General features: G+C 39.2%; 1 protein-coding gene and 1 long non-coding RNA gene across 2 annotated transcripts in view; both read right to left on the bottom strand.

The window, feature by feature from the left end:
- The window catches only part of LOC147617491 (transcription factor MYBS1-like), a 58,592-nt gene extending 56,281 nt beyond the window's left edge, over positions 1 to 2,311 (bottom strand). The window contains exon 1 of the mRNA XM_086775744.1: positions 1,204 to 2,311. Within this exon, the coding sequence (XP_086631870.1) occupies positions 1,204 to 1,628 (425 nt within the window). The 5' untranslated portion in view covers positions 1,629 to 2,311. The remainder of the gene's footprint in view (positions 1 to 1,203) is intronic.
- Positions 1 to 2,917, bottom strand: part of LOC147617490 (uncharacterized) — a 59,591-nt gene extending 56,674 nt beyond the window's left edge. Inside the window, exon 1 of the long non-coding RNA XR_015262232.1 lies at positions 2,311 to 2,917. This is a non-coding gene — a long non-coding RNA (uncharacterized LOC147617490). The remainder of the gene's footprint in view (positions 1 to 2,310) is intronic.
- Between the last annotated feature and the right edge of the window lie 21,985 nt (positions 2,918 to 24,902).

Genomic DNA, 24,902 nt, shown 5'->3' with positions numbered 1-24,902 from the left:
AATCCAGTAGTCCCCTAACGTCGAACCACTGAAGAAGAGCGGGAACTGTCCAAAGAATCTGGTGGAGAGCGACTATGCGAAGCAGACCGTGGGTGACACGAACAACGTCTCTCCTGCCCTCTCTGCGCAGGTGTAGAATGATGACTACCAGACTAGAAGCGAAGCTCATCGAGTATATCCTTGCCTACATCCAAAGAAATGAAAAATCCTACTCCATAGAGTTTTCCCCAATTCGTCCTCAGGATCATCCAACACTTGCTCCAAGGCACGGGCCCTTGTAGATTCTAGATCCAGAATACTAGGTGCTTGAGGTGCCAACTTCATCCTGTCGAAACGGGATGATATAGCCTCCATTTAAGCCACCTACACATCCATGGATGCCTTCATGCTGAGACGAAAATCAGTGAGATGTGAATCCATGACAAATATCTACTGATCAACGACCAGATGCGGAATTTCAGCATACCAATGCTCCTACTTGGCCAGCTATACTCGACTACCACGTCACCATTGCCATGTCATCAATTGCCACGTGGCAGTGCCATGTGTCACTTCGGTTGTCTGACTTTGTCTGGCTCTGCCCTACATACTCGTAGGTGTGTCACAAAACGTCAGGTATAACCATCCCGTACCACATTCGGGATTATTCCATTTTGGCAATCATGCCATTTGGCAGGACTTGAAGGACCCTCTTGCTCATCTGCTTGTTTAGAATGGGTGGCAGCCTACTCAAGCTTGACACAGTCTGTAAAGGCAAAGCAGTTGCTTGTCTTGATGGCTCACAACGCCTCAAGCAAAAAACACAAGTATCCCCTTCCCCAACCTAGGTTATCCATCTCACTGTCTCCATCCAAAGCATGCAATCCCAGCTAATCCATACATCCATACATCACACAGAGGAACCAGACTCCTACCAGGCGAATGCTAGTACCATGCCTACAATACAGTCACACATCCAAGATGTAAAAGGATGACTGTCCAGACACCAGCCAGACCACAATCATGCAAACAGGTGTACCCCCCAGGTTCGCGCATAGAACCTCCAAAAAATGCACAATGGATCTGCAAAAAATTTGAGACATACCAGCAATTATATAGTCTCGATGTGGATCTTTAAAGCTATGCAGTTTGTTACTAAATGCTTTTCAATCTGGAAACTAATGCAATTTTTGTAAACACTGGAGAGAGAAACAAAAAGCTTGCCTGTGCTCTTCTTCTGTCCATGGAATCCCCTTCCTCCTCTCCTGATCGGCTTTAGAAAAGGGCCCTTTAGGCATGAGAGATCCACCGGCATGGGCAGCCACCTCCTTTTTGTCACCATGTGAAACAGGAGCATTCCTCTTCGTTGCTGCTGCCCCAAGGGAAGCATACTTGGGGAGGGCTATTCGGCCTGCCTCTATGCTCTCCACATCCTCCACCAAAACACCATAGTGCCTCTTCACATCCTCTGCAGTCTTCCCTTCCACTAGCTCGGCCACCTTTTCCCACCTGTCCTCTGCAATTTCATCATAAACTGCCAGCGCATTCTCAAAAAGCTTGTTTTGTCCAGCTGTCCAATGGCTATTTGCAGCAGGTGAAGGGGAGGCTATCTCTGACGGGGATTCAGATGACACTTCTGCCATGCACATCTAAAATGCCCAAGTGATGAGAGGATTTTGGCGTGTTTTTTGAAAACCTGCCGCCTAATTTTGAACCAGCTTTCCCACCTTACTTACTTCAAAAGCCCCACATTAAGAACACGATTTCCTGCCTTACTTCAGGCTACCTGGTATCTTAGCTTCAAAACCTCATGGGTAACCCAATTTGGAAAGGGCCATAATTCAGCTTCTCAAGCATCTTAATTGCCCATATCTTGGGTCAAATACCATTCCTTCAAGAGCTTCTTGAAAAAAACAGAACAAAAATCCACTCCCTTTTCCATCTACCTCGTATCTAAACCATTTTAGCCTCCATGCATAAGCTCAAAAAAGTTATTCCTGCATGAGCTTATGAAGCAAAATGCATCTCCCACTTGTTTTATCTTCTAAGCATTTGGGTTCCCATTTCTGAGCCCAAAAATTCCTGCATGAGATACTTAGCTACCTTTTCCACTTTGAGTCTCCATTTCTGGGCTGAGAGAGCTATTGCTGGCAGAGCTTGTTGAAGAAAAGACTCTCTTTGTGACTCAACTTAAGCTCAAAAAAACCATTTGAGTGTCTAATTGTTAGCTCAAAAAATCATTTGAATCTCTAATTTTCGCTCAAAATACAATAAGGGCGGCTCCAAAAAGGGGCCGGGGGAGGGGGGGGGGAAATGTTGAGCCTAATTCACCTTCTCGGGCAATTTGCGCCTCCATATTTCTCAGTTTCAAAATCCATGCCTGCATTCTTTTCCCTAAAAAAGAAAAGGTGGAGGGGCAAAAACTGATATTTTGCGTACGCAAAGCAATAGCCAGTTTTGGGTTCAACGCCTACCTGGCTCAGCTGGAAAGGGGAATCTTTCTTTATGCTACAGTAGATGCTCACCAGGAGAAGACAAGACCCACTGCTGCATTCCTCTCTCTGCTCTCTTTCAAAGCTTTTTCTCGTGAAACATGAAGGGCGTCCACCAGTTACTGTTCTGCACATCAGCAAGGAGAGGGAATCGCCCAGATATGCACATCACGGGGTACCAAATTACCATTGAAAGCATGGGCTAAAAGCCAAAACATGCGGCCATTCAATACAGGCGACAATGGGAAGACGCCGGGCAGCAGCAGTGGCAGGTGTAGTCTTTCCCCACTGCCCTCATGTGAATGTCCCTAATTGGAGGGACGATGACAAGGAAAAGGGATGAAGTAGAAAGGGCCAAATTATATGCTAGTATCATGTTGTTCCAAAGGGACTATTTACAAATCACCAAGGACTCTCCAGGTATTCTTTTTTCTGACTATTTAACAAATCATCAAGGACTCTCTAGGTACTCTACATGTTGCTTAAGAAGAGCTAATTTTTCCCACTCATTTCTACTTTGGAGGTATTTTATCCTCGTTGAAATGGTAAAGTGGTTCGGACTCTAGTGGTATCTTATGAAAGCACTTCATAAAAGCTTTCATTACTTCAGCTACTTACACAATGCATCATAAATTGCAAATGGGTGGGCCCACTACTTGGACAAATCCGATTATGTGTCCAAGGGGAACGGGCAATGATGATAGATCCTCCTCCTTGGACACCGTAATTGTGTAAAGTGCTCATTTTAGAATATCATAATGAATTATTGATTTTTTTTCGCTTCTATCATCATCGATGGCAAAATCACTATGATGTTGGGATGTAGAAGTTCCATTTACTTTTGAAGTAAACTTTCTTCTTAAAATGGTTTGCTCGTTGTTTTCTATATTCAGAGTGGCAAGACAACACGTCAAAATCACTTGTGCCTTCAGTGGTGCAAAATTTGGGCATGTTCCTAGATTCATCTAGGTATATATATATACAAAATGATACCTTATTGGCAAGACGACATGTCAAAATCAATTGTGCCTCAGTGGTGTGAAATGCTACCTTATATTCTCGCAAAATCAAGAGTGCTTCTTGGTAGCACATCACATGAGCATGATTGACAACCCCCAAAATAGATGTGAGACTCACTCATGTTTGAATGCTAACATGCAAAACCACCTTTTTAAAAAAAATGGGATGCAAACCACTAAAATGAAGCCTTATATTGGTAAAGGCGTGTTCTTCTAGGCGTGTTCTTCTACACCCCTAAAATCTATTTTTCTTGCAAGATTGTTTTGCACACACCCTAGGCACGTCATGCCCTTGCCCCCATGTTTTTTTTTATATCAACTTGCAAGTGTAGTGAGAGAGAATCGAACCCAAGCCACCTTGGCTATGCAATTTGAAAGTCCTATTTGCTACACTGCAATGCTTATAATTACCCAAAATCATATTTATATTAGCTTCTTAAGGATGTAGATATCTTTTTAAAATTTTGGTTACAGTGAGTATTATTCCAATAAGGTTTGGCACTTTTTTACTCTTGTACGCTATCTATAATTTGTCACTTTTTCTATCTACACTCAAATTTTCACATGAAAGTCTAGTGTGTTTTCATCTTGCAAAAACTTGTCCCATTGCACTCCACATGAGCATCTCTATCTAACTTTTCTTCTTTAGTGTACTAGGTACTTTCTTAGCCATAGCACAATGTACGATGAGGTGATAAGTCATGATAATTCATTGCTTATGTCAATAGCCTTTCTAGTCCTTCTCACTTATTTGGCCTCCTCCTCTTACAATCTACGTACAATCTCTTTAGTAACAAGGAGAAGCCAGCATGGCTTCCCCATACGTTTGCCACATCAATGCTACATTTGTTGAGAAAAGCAATGTATGAGGGTGCAACATGAGTAGAGAAAAGGGAGGAGCATACACATTAGAAAGAGAAATAGACTAAGGGTACATTGGCAAAGGTTAATTTGCTTGGTCATTTGCAAAAGGTGAAGTTAAAGGTCAAAAAGGTAGCACATGTAGTGTGAGCATTTATGGACACATGGTTAGCACTAGGGTGCACACACAGCATGGATTGGGAAATCCAAGAGAGCTATAAAAGGATGTCCTTGGATCAACTCTAATGCAATGAGATTATGTGGTTTTGTGCTTAATCACTTATCATTATCTTATTATTAGCTTAATCATATTTTGTATTATCTTCAATCATATGCTTAATCATGATTCCCATATGTTTTGATCCACCATGAGTTCAAATTATACTTGAATTCGTAACATGGTATCAAAGCCATTCATCTCTCCATAGCCTTCCATTGCTTACCCATAATTACTTCTATTTTACTAAGCTCAATTTGATTAAGGCCTTAATCTCATTTATCTTAATCTTCCCCCTTTGTAGCTAAGATTAAAGCCTTAGATTCTCCATCATCTCCTAACCATTCGCCATCAAACTTTAGGAGAATCCTTTCCTCATCTAGGCAAATTACTCCATCGAAGGGATTTGTCAATTTCGTCAGCGCTGGCTAAATTTTTATGGTTTTCTACAGCTCACGGTTCTGCGTCGTTCATCATGTGTGAGTTGAATTGGCCTAAGCCCTTTTGTGAGCTCCTTGTGCATGCCCTAAGAAGATCACAACTTAAATCTTGTTAACTTTGGTCAAGCACACGACTCACAGCAAAGGGAAAACCAATTACGGGGTGCGAATTTTGCCAAAAATTAAGGTAAAATCTACCATTTTCCTAATCCTCTCATCAAGCTCCTTCAATATATGCAAAAATCCCATGAAGAAGTGTCTCTACATGCTCAATTAAAAGGCTCCAAGCTCATGGCTTGTTAATCATAATTTTTGGACACTAATCTTATCATTAAAATATAATTAACAGCAATTGGGGTTAATTAAAGGTAGAATTAAAAAATTGGAACTAAGTTTTGGCATAGGAAGTGGCCACTCGCATTTAAATCTCTTTATATTAAGATTATACACTGACCTTGAGTAGTACTCAAGTGTTAGGACATTCTCAAACCAAAATGACTACTTCATTTGAGCTTTAAAAATTTAAAGGAGAGTCCTTCCACACATGGCAAGTTAAAATCAAATTCATGTTAATGAAGGATGGCTATGGAGCATTGTAAATGGAAGAGAAAAATGTCCGAACAATGAAGGGGATGAAAAGAACGAAAGGTTAAGCTAGAATAAAATATCATTGCATTAGGATTGGCTAGCATTGGGGCACCAGTAGAAGAAGAGGATGCCATAGCCATATTGTTAAAAATCATGACACTTGAGGAGCATGGATCCTAACTCCTGGTTGTAACCCCACTCTCCCGGTGTGTAAAGTGTCAAGACAAAGCCAACTTTATAGCTCATAGAGCAACCTAGAAGGACCACGCCAACCATATGAGTATGGAGTATAGATCAGGTCAATACATGTTAGGTGTTAGACCTCATCACATTGAGGGGAGGTGTTGAGAAAAGCAATGTGTGAGGGTCCAACATAAATAGAGCAAAGGGAGGATCATGTACATTAGAAAGAGAAATAGACTAAGGGTACATTGGCAAAGGTTGATTTGTTTGGTCATTTGTAAAAGGTGAAGTTAAAGGTAAAAAAGGTAGCACATGGAAAGTGCAAGGTAGCACATGTAGTGTGAGCATTTATGGACACATGGTTGGTTCTAGGGTGTACACAAAGCATCTATGGTTGGGAGCTCCATGAGAGCTACAAAAGGATGTACTTGGATCAACTCTAATGCAATGAGATTATGTGGTTTTGTGCTTAATCACTTATCATCTTGTTATTAGCTTAATCGTATTTTTCTAATTATCTTCAATCATATGCTTAATCATGATTCCCATATGTTTTGATCCACCATGAGTTCAAATCATAATTGAATTTGTATAACAACATTAGTGTTGGGGATACACTACCCTTTGAATATGTTATAGCATACTCTCTCTCTCTCTCTCTCTCTCTCTCTCTCTCTCTCTCTCTCTAGGTGCACATGGCTTGTGGAATCTCAATGATGCTTAACAACTAAAATAAGGTAAAATAAATTTTATCACTTTAAGCTATGTATCAAGAAGCACAAAGCCATGGTTATTCTAAGCAAGAGAGTGTATGGACAATTAGTCATTATCTTTCTTTGTTGATTACTGTTGTTACTTTTTTGATTCAGTTTCTTAAACACACACATAACCTTAATAGATTTTGTCAATTGTCATTGTGCAAGCAATATTATTTTCATTAGTTAAAACCCTCAGCCAAGATAAGCCAATGGGGTAGCGGCGAACCTTAAGTTACGGGTGGCACTAATGCCTATGTCATGCTACTTTAATTTGTGTGTGTGTGTGTGTGTGTGTGTGCGCGCGCGCGCGCATGTATGCACAAAAATGTGTGTGCATACTATATGCATGTATGCATAAAAATGTGTGTGCATACTGTATGCACGTATGCACAAAATGTGTGTGCATACATGTGTGTGTGTGTGTGCACGCGCGCACGTATGCACAAAAATGTGTGTGCATACTATATGCATGTATGCATAAAAATGTGTGTGCATACTGTATGCAGGTATGCACAAAATGTGTGTGCATACATGTGTGTGTGTGTGTGTGGAAGAAAAAATAGAAATATAACCCACTAATAGCCATGAAAAATATTGAGAGAAAGAAAAGCAAGAGGAACATTGTATCAAATTAGAGAAATGTTACACTTGAATCAAAAGTTTGTATAAAAAATGTTTGAAACAAGATAGATGTGTCACATAACTCACTACCAAAAAGCTGGGGTGTGGAAATGGTGGGGGGAGTATTTTTTAGCAAGATTTAGTTGCGAGCTTCCAAGAATTTTGTGCGAGCTTTTGACTAAGTCCCTTTTTTTTTCTCTCAATTATCGAAACTCAAAGCTCACAATTTTCAAAAAAATTGTAAAGATGATAATATGCAAGATTAGCTTTTGACTAAGTCCCTTTTTTTCTCTAAATTATAAAAACTAGAAGCTCTTAATATTTCATAAATCTGTAAAGATGATAATATGCAAGACTATCTCATTTTTAAAAAATAAAAAATATTAATACACTAGTGACAAGCATTCATTTTATTGAACACATTTATTGAAAACATTCTGTTAACCAATCAAAAATTCCATACAATGCAACCTAATCTAAAACCTTTTGCATTCATAATTGTTGTTGTATTAAGGATAGAAGCTGGCTCCATATCTTTAAAAAATTAATGGATAAGCCATATGTATTAAAAAAATGATCTAAATTAATACAAAATCTTATACATACATAATTCATGCATCAAGGAAAGGTCATAGTGGATGGCCTTAATATATGACCTCAATAGTACATTGCTTTAAGGATAGGTGATCAAGAATTGTGCATGGATGTGATAGAGCTTCCCTTACATTATTTGCCGGTATTATTGGTTGATGTATAAACATGTTTTCATTTTGATGGTCCCAAGACTTGCAGGCAATATAAGGTTTTTTCCCATGAGCCTTTTTTGGAAATCAAGACATGTACACTGAGATTGAGTCTGTATGTGTAACTCATAGCAATTTACAAGTGAAATAGCACCTTTTCACAAACTAAAACACTTGATAAAATAAATAATTATTATTTTATTAAAATATAATATTTACACTAATGAATTAGAATGTTTTTAAAAACTAAAACACTAGCTAAAAAAACAAGGATAAAAAATCATATCTAAAGCTAAAGATGTTAAGTAAAAAATATAGACATTGAAAGCGAAAGCTAGATAACCACAGTGGATGAGGGACCAAGGAAGCGGCCTATGAGTGAAGTGCTAGGTGACCTGCGAAGGAGCCTAGAGGGTGCTGACCATACGGTGCTCGGGCTCTGGGTCGCCGAAGATACCCATGCGTGCGTCGGGGAGAAAAACTGGAACAAGGAGTTAGAGTTGTTTTTTGAACTCGAGCATGGATCTGGTTGATTGGCCTTGCTGGTCACACGGATGAGTCCATGGCTCTTTTATATGGATGTGTTGGTTGATATTGCTGATCTTCAACGAAGAGTCCATCTGGATTTTCTTAAGTGAATATATTTTCGGGTACTATGAGCTAGGAACTATTGAAAAGGCCCCTGAGTGAACAGGTGGTGAGCGTTCTGGTTGCCAATGATGCCATAGGTACACCAATGAAGGAATGATTGGAAATTAGAATTTAAGCTAGATATTTTGTAGGATTATGATCAGTGATAATATGGTTTCATTAAAAGATTGTTTTAAAGACACCTGAATCTGTGAAACATGCAATTTCATATTGGGTGTGTAAGTGGTGTGACTATCTTGAAGTTTGCTTGAAGCATCGACTAAGGGGCTTGGGAACTCTTTTCATTGGTACCTGGGAGACAAAACATAACCAAATTTCTAAATAGATCCTATCACTACAGTGGTTGGGCGGTTGGCTAACCCATGCTGGACTGATAGATCCCTAAAATGAGACTCAATTATGTTAACTTACGATAGTTGAACTAAATCCTGGATAACCCTTGTTCTATGGAAAAGAATCAACGGCTGTGCCTCTTGATGAGAAAAAAAGTGTTGGACTCTATGATCCAAGTGCAAGTCATTTCCTTGATGTGACCATGTGACTTACGGGTTCGATCGGATCAGTCTGGTTAGTTAAGGTTCTTGACTACGTTTGAGTAAAATTATCCTGGAGAAACCTATGTTTGGGCGATGGAAGTTTTTTTTCGGGTTCGGTTTTGGAAGAATCGAGGGATTTGTCTCTTGTGTGGATATCTGTGGGTGAGGCCCCGAGTGAGAGGCTCTGCCCTGTGCAAGAAGTGCTACGTGTGCTGCTAGCACCCTTGAATCGTTGCGCGGAGGGGGCATGGATCTTTCAAACGGTTTCAATCAAAAAATTTGTTTCGGCCGAAACACTTAGGTTTTTATATATATAGGACCATATTTCTGTCGAAAGAAGCTATAGTGTCAATCTTTAGTCTCCACCGATATGCACAAAGCCATGGTGGAGACTAAAGATTGACACTATAGCTTCTTTCGACAGAAATATGGTCCTATATATATAAAAACCTAAGTGTTTCGGCCGAAACAAATTTTTTGATTGAAACAGTTTGAAAGATCCATGCCCCCTCCGCGCAACGAATTCAAGGGTGCTAGCAGCACATGTAGCACTTCTTGCACAGGGCAGAGCCTCTCACTCGGGGCCTCGCCCACAGATATCCAGACAAGAAACAAATCCCTCGATTCTTCCAAAACCGAACCCAGAAAAAACTTCCATCGCCCAGCAAACATAGGCGATTTCTCCAGGATAATTTTACTCAAACGTAGTCAAGAACCTTAACTAACCAGACTGATCCGATCGAACCCGTAAGTCACATGGTCACATCAAGGAAATGACTTGCACTTGGATCATAGAGTCCAACACTTTTTTCCTCATCAAGAGGCACAGCCGTTGATTCTTTTCCACAGAACAAGGGTTATCCAGGATTTACTTCAACTATCGTAAGTTAACATAACTGAGTCTCATTTTAGGGATCCATCAGTCCAGCCTAACCCCATCCAATTCCATGGGTTAGTCAACCGCCCAACCACTATAGTGATAGGATCCATTTAGAAATTTGGTTATGTTTTGTCTCCCAGGTACCAATGAAAAGAGTTCCCAAGCCCCCTAGTCGGTGCTTCAAGCAAACTTCAAGATAGTCACACCACTTACACACCCAATATGAAATTGCATGTTTCACAGATTCAGGTGTCTTTAAAACAATCTTTTAATGAAACCATATTATCACTGATCATAATCCTACAAAATATCTAGCTTGAATTCTAATTTCCAATCATTTCTTCATCGGTGTACCTATGGCATCATTGGCAACCAGAACGCTCATCACCTGTTCACTCAGGGGCCTTTTCAATAGTTCCTAGCTCATAGTACCCGGAAATATATTCACTTAAGAAAATCCAGATGGACTCTTCGTTGAAGATCAGCAAGATCAACCAACACATCCATATAAAAGAGCCATGGACTCATCCGTGACCAGCAAGGCCAATCAACTAGATCCATGCTCGAGTTCAGAAAACAACTCTAACTCCTTGTTCCAGTTTTTCTCCCCGACGCACGCGTGGGTATCTTCGGCAACCCAGAGCCCGAGCACCGTATGGTCAGCACCCTCTAGGCTCCTTCGCAGGTCACCTAGCACTTCACTCATAGGCCGCTTCCTTGGTCCCTCATCCACTGTACGGGAAGCTCACCATTTAAATCGAAGTGAGGAGGCTGGTCAAGAACTCGGCCAACCTTGCTACGCGAGACGTCCTTCAGATCCACATCTCATCACATCACATCACATCACATCACATCTCATCCATTCACGTCTCATCACATCACATTCACATTCATTTACATCTCATCATATCATATTCACATTACATCACATCACATCCATTCACATCTCATCACACCTATTCACATCCATCACACCCATTCACATCCATCACATTCATTGTATCCACATCACATTACATATATTCCATCCAAATCTATCCTTATCACATCACATTCATTCCATCCACATTACATCACGTCCACATATATCCACATCACATCTCATTCATTCCATCCACATTACATCTCATTCATTCCATCCACATTACATCACGTCCACATATATCCACATCACATCTCATTCATTCCATCCACATCTATCCTTATCACATCACATTCATTCCATCCATATCACATCACATTCATTCCATCCACATTACCTCACGTCCACGTCTATCCACATCACATCTCATTCATTCCATCCACATCACATCTTATTCATTCCATCCACATCTATCCACATCACATCTCATTCATTCCATCCACATCTATCCTTATCACATCACATTCATTCCATCCATATTACGTCACGTCCACATCTATTCACATCCATCCATTCATTCACATTCACATCCATCCAGATCCATCCATTCATTCACATGCACATCTATCACATCACATCTCATTCTCATCCATTTACATCACATCACATCCTTTCACAATCATCATATCTCATTCTCATCCATTTACATCATGTCACATCCTTTCACATATCATCACATTCTCCTCACATCACATTCACATCTTATCACACCAATTTTAGTACGATTTTCTACTTTGGGACTTTTCTAAGTTTCTGCCAATTGCTTGGCCTAGTTAAAGGTACTTTTTCTCAATGGATATTTTCATGTTCTTTCTCAAATTTCTCAAGTGAAATATACTCAATATTATTCTTTTTGAGTAAAAGATTTATGGGATTTACAAAAATCAATTCTACCCATATTTTATAATAAAATTAATAATGCTCAAAATTCCACTTTTGATAAATACTCATAATTTGAATTATGCCAAAAATTTCTCTTTTACCATTTAATTTCTTGGATCTCAATTATCATGCGAATTCCTCTTTTTGCATAAACTAAATTTATCGAAAATTTCTTTTTTTCCATTTAATTACTTGGATCTTAAATATCATGGGAATTCCTCTTTTTGCATAAAAATAAATTTAACAAAAATTTCTCTTTTACCATTTAAATACTTGATTCTCAAATATGATGGGAATTCCTTTTTTGCATAAAAATAAATTTACCAAAAATTACTCTTTTCTCTTAATCAATTAATTGAGCATAATCATGAAAAAAATATTTCTCATGAATATGATGAAAATCATTCTTTTTGCATAGGATGTCTAATCCTAGAATATGGTAGGAAGTCCTCTTTTAGCATTATGAATAAAAATAAGATATGTGTTATTTTCTGAAAATTTTGCCAAAGCTTCACTGCTATTACTGATCATTCTCAAATTTTTCTAAAGAATAAAACTTTGTAATGCAAATATGATAGAAGATCTATTCTTAAACTAAAATCTAAACTATGATATTTTAATCATAATTTTAACCATAATCATAAACTTAATTATGATTATTCTACTAGATTAAGCTATTTCCATTATTCCTCTTTTCCCAATTTGATAGGATTATCACTTTTCCATTTAGAATCAATAAAAGTAGTTTTTAACTACTTATAAATATTCTAAAATAATTTACCATTATTTTGTTAACATAAAAGCATAAAAATACCATTTTCTTATCCTCTAGCTTAACAAGCTTAGAGTTTGGTTTTGAAATAAGAATTTCTCAATGAGAAGCATTCTTTTACTAAAGAATTAGCCATAAGAATGACTATTCTTTTTGGAGAGAGAGATATACATAAGAAAGCATTCTAATTAAGCATAAAGATTAACTTTTTCTTGATTACAAATTCCTCTTTTTGCATAAAATAAATTTACCAAAAATTCTTTTTTTTCCATTTAATTACTTGGATCTCAAATATCATGGGAATTCCTCTGTTTGCATTAAAAAAAATTACCAAAAATTCTCCTTTTACCATTTAAATACTTGATTCTCAAATATCATGGAAATTTCTCTTTTTGCATATAAATAAATCTACCCAAATTACTCTTTTCTCTTAATCAATTAATTAAGTATAATTATAAAAAAAATAATTCTCATGAATATGATGAAAATCATTCTTTTTGCATAGGATGTCCAATCCTAGAATATGGTAGGAAGTCCTCTTTTAGCATTATGCATAAAAATAAGATATGTGTTATTTTTTAAAAATTTTACCAAAGCTTCGATGCTATTACTCATCATTCTCAAATTTTTCTAAAAAGCAGAGGATTTTTAAGGGATAATAGAAAATATGATTATTTTAATGTAATACTGGCATGGTATAGCTCACAGATTTTTTTACAAAAGACGAAGGGTCTATTTATAGGTGAGGGAGGCCACTAACCAAGTCCAATTGGGCTCCCAGTTTGATCCAGGAGAGAGGAGAGAGAAAAATATCACAATTTTTTTAAATTAAAAAACCTTCCCACACATGTGAAGGAGGCTCCTACCTCAAAGGTCCCTCTTTCCTTACCAAGGTGTCAAAAAATCATCATTTCTTCAAAATATCTCATTTTTTAAAGTAATATCTCTTAAATTTTAACTAATAAACCTAGTACTTAATCAACTTTTCATCTTATGTGAGCATTTACTCATTTTTGGGTATTTTTTTAATTCTTTGGATTTATCTCATCCCAACACTTGGATTAATCCTATTGCTCCATAGGAACCTTAATTGGACCATAATCCAAAAATTTCTGAAAATCTAGACCCTTAGGCTAAGGTCCCTTATATCATTTTTAATTGATTCCTAATGCACATTGGAAAGTTCATTTTGAACTTTTGTTTCAGGGGAAACCATTTTAGACACTAGGAGGATTTTTATATCCAAGATATCTCAATTTTGGATTCTCTCTCTGTAGATATTTTCTCTCTCTAGTGTAAAACAAGATCTTTCTTTTATTTCAGAGAGGGGAATAATTACGAGAATAGAAGGAGAGGTTCTTACACCTTTACACCTCAAAAGCTGGAGGGAGGAATCTTACATCCTACCCCACTTAAAAAATGCGAGATGTCCTCATCTCGCAGCAGGAGGATAAACTTTCACCTTAAGATCCAACTGATTCTGGGGTTCCTTATAGTCTGGTCAACCCACACAGAATCCTAGGATAAATATCCCTTCTACAAGAAGAACATACAGAACTCATTATCATAGAACAATTCATTCAGAACATATCATTCATATCCTTAACACAATAATGGTCCATCAGACCTAAAATTTTATCTAAACATTCCTCCATGAGAATTTCAGTTATGCAGGTTCTCAATTTGTCATCTCTTAATTAGATCCACTAGATCAAAGGTCAGACATCAACAATCTGTCAACACAATCCACTAATCTCATAGTGATTTGCTAAAGTCATAATTGTCTTCCAGTTACTAACATCTTCACTGGAATTCGTCCCATTTATTCTCATTGTGCTTTTGTTTTACTTATCCTTTCAACCAGAATTCAGAAATCATCATCTTTCAATCAGAATCTAAATCAACTCATTAATTCTCAACCAGAATTCTAAAATCATATCAACCAGCATTCGAATTCATTATGTGGATAGCATTTTTGCTTATAATTTCAAGGTCTTAGATTTACTCGTATATATTGTCACCCTCAGTAAAGAGCTGCAGATATAGCCACGGTATATATGGGTAGTCACGGTCCTTGGAGATATAAGGTAAATACCATCATATCTAGGCCTCAAGCAAGTCAGGGATTCCATACAATTACGGTACTTCCATTTGAAGATCCAATTTCCAATTGATGAATCTTCATTCTGAATATCAATTTATATGAATTTCATCACACAATTACAATCTTTTACTGGTACTTCATAAATTTTTGACATTTCTGGCTTCTCGGTTGTTCCACTTTAGCCAATTCGCTCTTATACGAGCTGAAAGATCCCTACCCCCTCCGTGCAATGAATTTAGGGGTGCTAGCAGAGCAGAAGTAGCACTTCTTACACGCATGGCAGAGCCTCTCACTCGGGGTCTCGCCCCACGGATATCCGGACAAGAGACTAATCCCTCAGTTCTTCCAAAACCAAACTCGAAAAAAACTTCCCTCGCCTAGCAGACATAGGCGATTTCTCTTGGATAATTTTATTCTAACGTAGTCAAGAGCCTTAGCTAACCAGACTGATCTGACCAAACCCGTAAGTCACATGGCCACATCAAGGAAATGACTTGCACTTAGATCATAGAGTCCAACGCTTTTTTCCTCATCAAGAGGCACAGCCATTGATTCTTTTCTATAGGGTTATCCACGATTTACTTCTTCTATCGTAACTTAACAGAATTGCGTCTCATTTTAGGGATCCATCAGTCTAGTAACCCCATCATCCAATCCCATGGGTTAGCCAACCGCCCAACCACTGTAGTGATAGGATTCATTTAGAAATTTGGTTATGTTTTGTCCCGGGTACCAGAGGGAAAAGAGTTCCCAGGTTCCCTAGCCAGCGCTTCAAGTAAACTTCAAGATAGTCACACCACTTACACACCCAATATGAAATTGCCTGTTTCACAAATTGAGTTGTCTTTAAAACAATCTTTTAATGAAACCATATTATCACTGATCATAATCCTCCAAAATATCAAGCTTGAATTGTAATTTCCAATCATTCCTTCATCGGTGTACATATGGCATCATTGGCAACCAGAACGCTCACTACCTGTTCACTCAGGGGCCTTTTCAATAGTTCCTAGCTCATGGTACCCAAAAATATATTCACTTAAACAAATCCAGATGGACTCTTCGTTGTAGATCAACAGGATCAACCAACAAATCAATATAAAAGAGCCATGGACTCATCCGTTGTCAACCAGATCCATGCCCGAGTTTAGAAAACAACTCTAACTCCTTGTTCCTCGACGCATGCGTGGGTATCTTTGGACCCAGAGCGCGAGCACCGTACGGTCAGTACCCTCTAGGCTCCTTCGCAGGTCACCCTAGCGCTTCACTCATAGGCCACTTCCTTGGTCCCTCATCCACCGTACCGCGGAAGCTCACCATTTAAATCAAATCGAGGCTAGTAAAGACGTCGGTCGACCTTGCTATGCAAGACGTCCTCCATTGACTCTCCGTCAGCTGTTACGGCTTTATCACTTAGGTCTTCACCACACGACCTCATTCACAAGATGGTCAAAATGCTTTCCCAGCATTCTTGACATAAAACAGTCATTTAAAAATAGGCTTCATAAATATAGTTTCTAACGAACTCTCATCTTTCCACATTGCTCCACATCGTTTCTTGTTATTCCATATTCTTCTACATCAACTCAAATTGCTTAATCCACATCCAGTTATATGTATTCCCATCATCTTCATCCAATCACATCATATTACGTCTCATCACATCTATCCTCATCACATCCTCTCATCCATTCACATCTACCCATATCCACATCACATCATCACATCTATTCACATCACATCTCATCCATTCACATCTACGCCCATCCACATCACATCATTTGTCATCCATTCACATCTACCCATATCCACATCACATCCATTCACATCCCATCTCATTCATTCACATCTACCTAGATCCACATCGCATCACATTCATTCACCTTTCATCTCATCCATCTATTCACATTACATCACATCCATTTATATTCATTCAGATCCACATCTCATTACATCACATCCCTCCATTCCAATCATTCATTCACATGCACATCTATCCACATCCATCCATCCATTCATATGCACATCATTCCACATTCATCCATTCATTCACATGCATATCTATCACATCACATCTCATCTCATCCATTTACATCACATCACATCCTTTCACATATCATCACATCCTTTCACATCTCATCCATTTACATCACATCACATCCTTTCACATATCATCACATCTCATTCTCATCCATTTACATCATGTCACATCCTTTCACATATCATCACATCTTATCACATTCACATCCACATCTAATTACATCTCCTCACATCACATTCACATCTTATCACATCCACTTTTAGTACGGTTTTCTACTTTCGATATACCGATGGGACTTTTCTAAGTTTCTGCCAATTGCTTGGCCTAGTTAAAGGTACTTTTTCTCGATCGATATTTTCATATTCTTTCTCAAATTTCTCAAGTGAAATATATTCAATATTCTTCTTTTTGAGTAAAAGATTCATGGGATTTACAAAAATCAATTCTACCCATATTTCCTAATAAATTAATAATGCTCAAAATTTTACTTTTCATAAATACTTATAATTTAAATTATGCCAAAAATTCCTCTTTTACCATTTAATTTCTTGGATCTCAATTATCATGGGAATTTCTCTTTTTGCATAAAATAAATTTACCAAAAATTCATCTTTTTCCATTTAATTACTTGGATCTCAAATATCATGGGAATTCCTCTTTTTGCATAAAAATAAATTTACCCAAAATTCCTCTTTTACCATTTAAATACTTGATTCTTAAATATCATGGGACTTCCTCTTTTTGCATAAAAATAAATTTACCAAAAATTACTCTTTTCTCTTAATCAATTAATTAAGCATAATTATTAAAAAAATATTTCTCATGAATATGATGAAAATCATTCTTTTTGCATAGGATGTCCAATCCTAGAATATGGTAGGAAGTCCTCTTTTAGCATTATGCATAAAAATAAGATGTGTTATTTTCTGAAAATTTTGCCAAAGCTTCGCTGCTATTACTAATCATTCTCAAATTTTTCTAAAGAATAAAGCATTGTAATGCAAATATGATAGATCTATTCTTAAACTTAAATTAAGCAAAAAGCATTCTTTTCAAAACAAAAAAGAGAGCTATTCTACACCAAATCTCACACAAATCACCATCAAATCCACATCTTTTTCATGGGAAACCATTAATCAAGATAATGGACAATGGGTTATGCGTAGATTAGAGGAAAAACGATGGAAAAAGCCAAGGGGGGATGGCTCCCCGTCTCGGCCGGCGGCAGCAGCGATGCCAAAAATGTTATGGCTCACCCTAACCCTCGAAACACATCCAAAAAGAGATTACCTGGTGAACTGCAACTGTCATGAGAGGATCTTTCCAATGGCCGATCTCGTAACCCTTGAGGTCTCCAAGCTCTACAACTCCTTGAGAAGCAATTCCACCGCGTCTCTCGCGCGAGCATTGTCACACCACCGCGTTGCACTACGGGTCCTCGTCCCTCCTCTCACCTCACTTCACTCACACACACTCATTAGCATGCATTGGGGAGAGAGATTAGCAAAAGGATAGGAATATGCTAGCAATGGACTCTTGGTCGAGCTAGTGGGAGGTGCGCATAGCACATTGGGGTTTAGTCATGGGACAACAATATAGAGAGGTAATGATGATCCAAGTATGCCAAGAATAGTAAAAAGCAAGCACGGAAGTTGGCTGCTAGGGGAAGGATATAAACGCAAGATTTCTCTTTACGATGCATGTACTACAAAGCATAAAGGCAGTCTCTTACTCTTAAGGTAAGCACATAAGAAGAGGACCAAGCTTGGAGAAACTAAAAGAATGGTGATCTACAAGTCTAGCCCAAGTGGTTTGAACAATTAAAGTCAACCTCTGCACAAGGTTTTTGACTCTTCCAGATCTTTGTAGCTTTGCATTCATGGCTTCCATAGCCTTCTTCACACCAGGTGTCGTCATTGGTAGAATCCCAAGCTTCTCTCATCAAGGCTCATCTCCGAGCCACTAGAATCTCCAACAAGAGAATGCCCTGCAGAAATATCCAGCATACCACAAGGGGCTCACAACCACTTTCTCTTTGCCTTTACGTGATGTACCAACTACATTTCTAGGACTGGTATTATGACGTAGCCTGCCACTCCACGCGGTCTAACAGACCCACTAGATGAGGACTCTCCTGGTCCACTCAATGATTGTGATTGCTGACAACCACGTTTCCACTTACATCAGCCCCAACAACATCTTTTTCAGCAGCATACCAGCTACTCATCTCATCAAATACAACATCCCTGCTTACCCTCAATTCACGTGTAGTAGGATTATAGCATCTATATCCCTTTTACTTAAGAGAATACCCAATAAATACACATTTTTCTACCTTTGGATCCAGCTTAGTATGCAACTCATCTGGCACATGCACATATGCAACACATCCAAAAACTTTCAAGTGAGACAAATCAGGTTTCTTGCCAGTAAACTTCTCCTTTGGCGTTACATCATGTATGGCTGTAGTAGGAGTCCTATTCATGATATAAACTGCTATAGACATAGCCTCAGCCCAATAGCTATGTGGCATATTCTTATCTGCCCTATCTCAATGCTCGTGCTATCTTTGCAGTGTGCCTGTTTTTTCGCTTAGTAACTCCTTTTTGCTGCAGAGTGAATCTATATGTAAATTGTCTCTGAATGCAATTCTTTCACAAGAATTCAGAGAACTCATTGGAGAAGTATTCTCCCCCTCCATTTGACCTTAGGCACTTCACATGCTTTCCTGTCTGTTTTTCAGCCACCATCACTCTGAAATTCTAAAAATGAGTGAACACTTCACTCTTCTCCTTCATGAAATACACCCACACTTTCCTCGTGTGGTCATCAATGAATGTTACGTAGTACCTGCACCACTTTCCTCGTGTGGTCATCAATGAATGTTACGTAGTACCTGCACCCACCCACCATAGACATAGTCTTTGCAAGACCCCATACATTTGAATGTATAACATCTAGTACATTCCTGCTCACATTTCTGCCATGTGGAAATACATTCTTTGTTCGCTTTCCAAATTGACATGCTTTACATACTGTGCATACCTTCAACCTTAAACTTAGGCAGCCCTGTCATAATTTCTTTAGTCTACATAGACTTCATTCTTTACACATTTATATGTCCAATTCTCTTATGCCAAATGTTTGTATCTGCAACAACTCCTGAAATATTTGCAAACATTGCAGCACTCACTTCATGCATATTTACATTCAATGTAAACATTCTTCCCACTCTATTGCCTTTTACAACCAACCTATACTTATCTTTAAAGTCTTCTACATAACAGCCATTAGGGTTAAATCGGTCCTGCAAACCCTGCTCAATCATCTAGCCAACTGAAACTAGATTCTTTGTAATGTTCGAAACATGAAGTACATCTACAAGGTACTTCACCTTACCATCTTGCATAGACAATGGCACATCTCCAACATGGGTAATCGGATGAGCAGTGTCATCCCCTATTTTAACAAAACTTTGTCTTTCAAGACTCTTCATTTCCTTGAACCACTCACCATGACTTGTCATGTGGTTCGAAGCACTTGAATCAACATACCTTACATCATCCTTACATGCTGCTACATCATTTCCAAACACAGCATTAACTACATGTTGCATAACCAACAACCTCTCATTATCCTCATTATTTTTGCTAGAGGATGCATAGTTGTTTTGCTGCACTTTTTCATTTTGCATATCACTCTTCTTCTTATAGCAATCTACTTGCACATGTCCATGCTTACCACAGTAAAAATAGCCTCGTGTATCATTATGCTGCCTTTGCCAATTACCATGACCTCTTTGACTCCCCCTGCCTCTAAACTAGCCTCTTCCACCTATGTGTTGTTGTGAATCCTAGGATTGTTGTTGCTGCTTCTGCTGACCATAATTTTGATTACTTCTTCGGCCAAATGACCTCGGCCACGTCCATGACCTCTACTTCTTCCTTTACATGAACTTGTGTAGAAGACCTGCTGCTCTCAACTATTTTTTTTGTGTGAATACTGTCGATCTTCGCCCAAATTGACACCAAATCTATGAAGTTGGGAATGTTCTCCCGAGAATAAATGTCTTATAATTGCCTTGTATTGTGGCCCGAGACCACGTAGACACACTTCCACCTTATCATCATCATCAATAGAAATACCAATTGATGCAAGGGATTCCACAATGCCCTCATAATCATTCATAGACATATTTTTCTTCTCCACAGTATGAAGCTCATTCTTTAACTGAATCTTTCGTGCCTTGGTGTTGGTTTCATACAGCTTCACCAAGGTGTCCTATGCCTCCTTAGTAGGTGACTTGGCATCCTGTATATGCCCAATCATGGTGTCCTATATAATAACAGAAAGCTAATATATGAATTTACTTGCTCGATTCCAATCCTTGAATTCTTTTATATCTGCAGCAGCAGTTGAATTAATCTCCGGTATCTCTGGTGCCTCCTCAAGTTCACCTTCACAATGTAGTCCCAGTAACCTTTTCCCATCAAGAAATTTGTTAATCTAAACCTCCAAGCATGGAAGTTGTTCTTGTCAAGCTTCTTTGGAATAATCTGGTTTATTCCATCAGTCGACATCTTGTCTACAATAAAAATTTACCAAAAACAGCACTCTTGTTTGACCTACACAAACTGTTGTATTCTCTGTAGTAGAGGCGGTACTGCACTGCACCCAAACTATCATAACCAGTGACCTTAATTTGCATACATACACCCAATGGCAACTTTAAGACCTCTTTGTAGTACGCACAATGTCTACACAACCAATCGCCCTTCCTGCAGTTCCAAAAATAGAGTTTTTTAGAGAATCAAAACTTACCCGCAGTGCCCTTGAACGCTTTGCGAACTAAAAATCGGAGGTCCAGACGCCCCCGAAATGTGTTTTTGGCCTAAAAGAAAGTAGTTGCCCTATAGCTCTACTCCCACGAAGAAAGCTCCTCAATCGGAGTTCATTTACCGGTGCCTCCTGAGAAGAGCTCCCGAGGACAAGGGTGTAGTAGCCACAAAAGGGGGGAAGAGTAGATGAAGCTCTTACCCTCATACCGCTTCCTGTGCTTCTCTTGCCGCTCAACCCTTAGCATGAACCAGGCTCTAATACCATGAAAAGATGTAGGGGAGAAGAGAGCTTGAGCTTTTGCAAGCACACACACACTCACACAAACCCTATAAAAGAACACACAAGGTGAGAGGCTAAAAAATCTTCTTCTTCTTCACACAACAAAAGAGGTCTACAAAAGAGATAAAGTGACTAACACACATAATAGAGTATATACAAGCGGTCCATAATGTGAACACGCTAAGTGGAGTGGGAGGTGTGGACTAGTCAGTGTAGTCCAGTTGTAGAATCTCTGGCGGCAAAGATATGTTGGTGCCAACTACCAAACCCGCTAGTGATGTAAATGTCGAACGGTCATGTAGGTGTCCATGTAGGTGCCTCGTGAGTGTCAGCTCATGTTGAGCTTGACATCTCAACATCATTGAGCACAATGTGAATGAAGCAATGTGGGCAATCCGAAGGACATACATTTGGCAGTAAGGTCACATGCAACAAAATGCCTCGTGGGGGTAAGAGAGGTGTGGGCACAATACATAGCCGGATCTCTGCGAAGGGTGTACCTACACCATCTTTTGATGAAGGCTATCGTAATAAGCACCCTAATGGTCTCATTAGAGAATGGATGTGGTTCTGCCCTAACCACGTGCTTCATTGCTATATTGTGGACACCAATATAGACCCAAAGCCCAATCCACCACCCAAGATATGGCCAGTTACTATTGGAACTAACCTCATAAGACGAGGAGGTATACTCATTATGGGAAGGTGGATACTAGGAGGAGAGCAAGAATGCAGAAGGTGTTATGCCCACCCCACCGCGCAGCACTGGGGTTTCAAGGCTATTTACAACTGCAACTTCAAAAGAACTGCCATATGGGTCCACTACTAACATAGAGGCTGGTGGCTTAGGCATGCAAAATAGCATAAGCGTCAAGTACCGCACGTCGATATCAGAGGAAGCGGCAAAATGAATAAAGACCGCTTGAAAATGAAAGCTACGGTGGTAAAAGAAGTGTAGAGAGTAGAGCATAAGCACGAAGTTTTCAAGATCAAATTACACGGGGATGATGTACATGTGGGAAAATATGATGTGCATGCGAAAGACGAACCGTGTTGTACATGTCTCCAGATTTTATAGATAGAGAATCCAGGAAGAAGCCATATCTTGCATGCAAGCACTTGTACTTCATTTGTTTGCGTGTGTTAGGCTTAAGCCAGGGCGAGAAACATGTCGGGCCTTGAGGTTTACAATGCCTTGTCTCGTAGGAGAACCTACCCTAATTTAAACAATTGAATGCATGGATAATTAGTTGACATGTGGTATTTTGGGACCTATGTAACCTTTGTGGAAGCAACCTCATTGTAGAGGGTTCAATTGGACCTCTGTAACCTTTTTGGAACCAACCCCATTGTAGAGGGTTCAATTGTGTAATATCTTTCTCCCCCCCTCCTCCCTCCCTCTTCCCCCTCTCGTCGCTGTGGGTTGTGCATTTTCAAGCAGGTATGGTATTGTAGAATGTTGTCATGTATTGATGAATGGTATTCACTTTATGAGCATTCATCGGTTTGAAATCCTCCAAAACTGATAGGGGATTGGCAAGAAGAGGAGAGAAGAGAGAGGGTGAAGGTGCTCTAACACATACTCGCTCTTTCCCAAAAAAGTTAAATAACCTCGATGTGGAGGATGTAATGTTGTCATGTTTTTCTGTTTTCACTCCCTTTGGCTCACTATCGCCCTCTTCCTCTCAAATAATTATGTCATGTTACTCTCCCCAACTGTCTTTGCCCCTCTCTCTCTTCATGGAGGGTGGAGGATATCTTTTTGGTGAAAAATCCTTGTCCCCCCCCGTGCAACGAATTCAGGGGTGCTAGCAGCGGAAGTAGTACTTCTTGCGCGGGGCAGGGTCCCTTACTCGGGGCCTTGCCCATGGATATCCGAATAAGAGACTAATCCCTCGATTCTTCTAAAACCGAACCCGAAAAAACTTCCCTCGCTCGAAAAGCACGGGCAATTCCTCTAGGATAATTTTACTCTAACGTAGTCAAAAGCCTTAACTAACTGAACTGATCTGACCGAACCCGTAAGTCCCATAGTCAGATCAAGGAAAAGATTGCACTTGGATCATAGAGACCAATGCTTTTTTCCTCATTGAGAGGCACAGCTGTTGATTCTTTTCCATAGAATAATTTTTTATCAAGAATTTACTTCATCTATCGTACCATAACAGAATTGAGTCTCATTTTAGGGATCCATCAGTCCAGCCTAACCCCATCCAGTCCCGTGGGTTAGCCAACCGCTCAACCACTGTAGTGATGGGATCCATTTAAGAATTTGGTTAGGTTTTGTCCGGGGTACGAGGGAAAAGAGTTCCTAGGCCCCCTGTTGAAATATACAAGTGAATAGGGTGTGTGCGGAACAAGCTCTTGGCTAGAGGCTGTAAAAGAGAATCTGTAAATGTGAGAGAACCTATGAAAAGGTGAGAAGAATCTACTGGGAGAGAATAAAGGGTAGCATTAGGAGATTTAGGAGGTGTGGAGATATTCTGGGAGAGGTAATAGAACCATGATTCCATCAACACGGTGCATACTAGCTTGAGGATTATGTAATGCATTTGCATATGAAGGTCCCGCACAACAGATCCATAAGCTTGTGGCCCCATTGGTGGAAAAGTGTTTGGTGCATATGGATACAACATAGGTCCACCCGTAAGGTTCTTTGCCTTCATCTGCATCTTGACTCAAGCTTGTGATCCCATCATGCAACTCCTTGTTCATCATAAGTCAAACCTGTCCACCATGAACTGAAATCTTTAGTCCATCCTTTCAATCATAGTTTGCATGAGATACATCATGTTGTTCATGTTCATGTCCCCGCCTTCTTTAGGTATTTGTGGAACATTTGCCTCTTGATGCACCCCTTCATTGAAATTTCCACTAATTTCTTCTTGCATAGCTCCTTGAACATCCTGATTTGCTTCTTGTCTTTCTTCCGATGTGCATGCTTCATACTCAAGAGCTTCCTTGTAGCTCCCCTTGTTGAGTTTGGCCTTTGGCATCATCTCAATTGCTCAAAAGACTTTTGAAAGGATTCCCAAACTCCAAATTGAATGGTCTTTGGCTCTATGGATAGGTAATGATGTGTACTAACACAATAT

The sequence above is a fragment of the Cibotium barometz genome, chromosome 36 (assembly GCF_041138505.1).
Source record: "Cibotium barometz isolate CiBa-2024 chromosome 36, ASM4113850v1, whole genome shotgun sequence".
Classification (NCBI taxonomy): Eukaryota; Viridiplantae; Streptophyta; class Polypodiopsida; order Cyatheales; family Cibotiaceae; genus Cibotium; species Cibotium barometz.
Note: the sequence above shows the minus strand (reverse complement) of the source record. Positions and strands in the feature narration are given on the sequence as shown.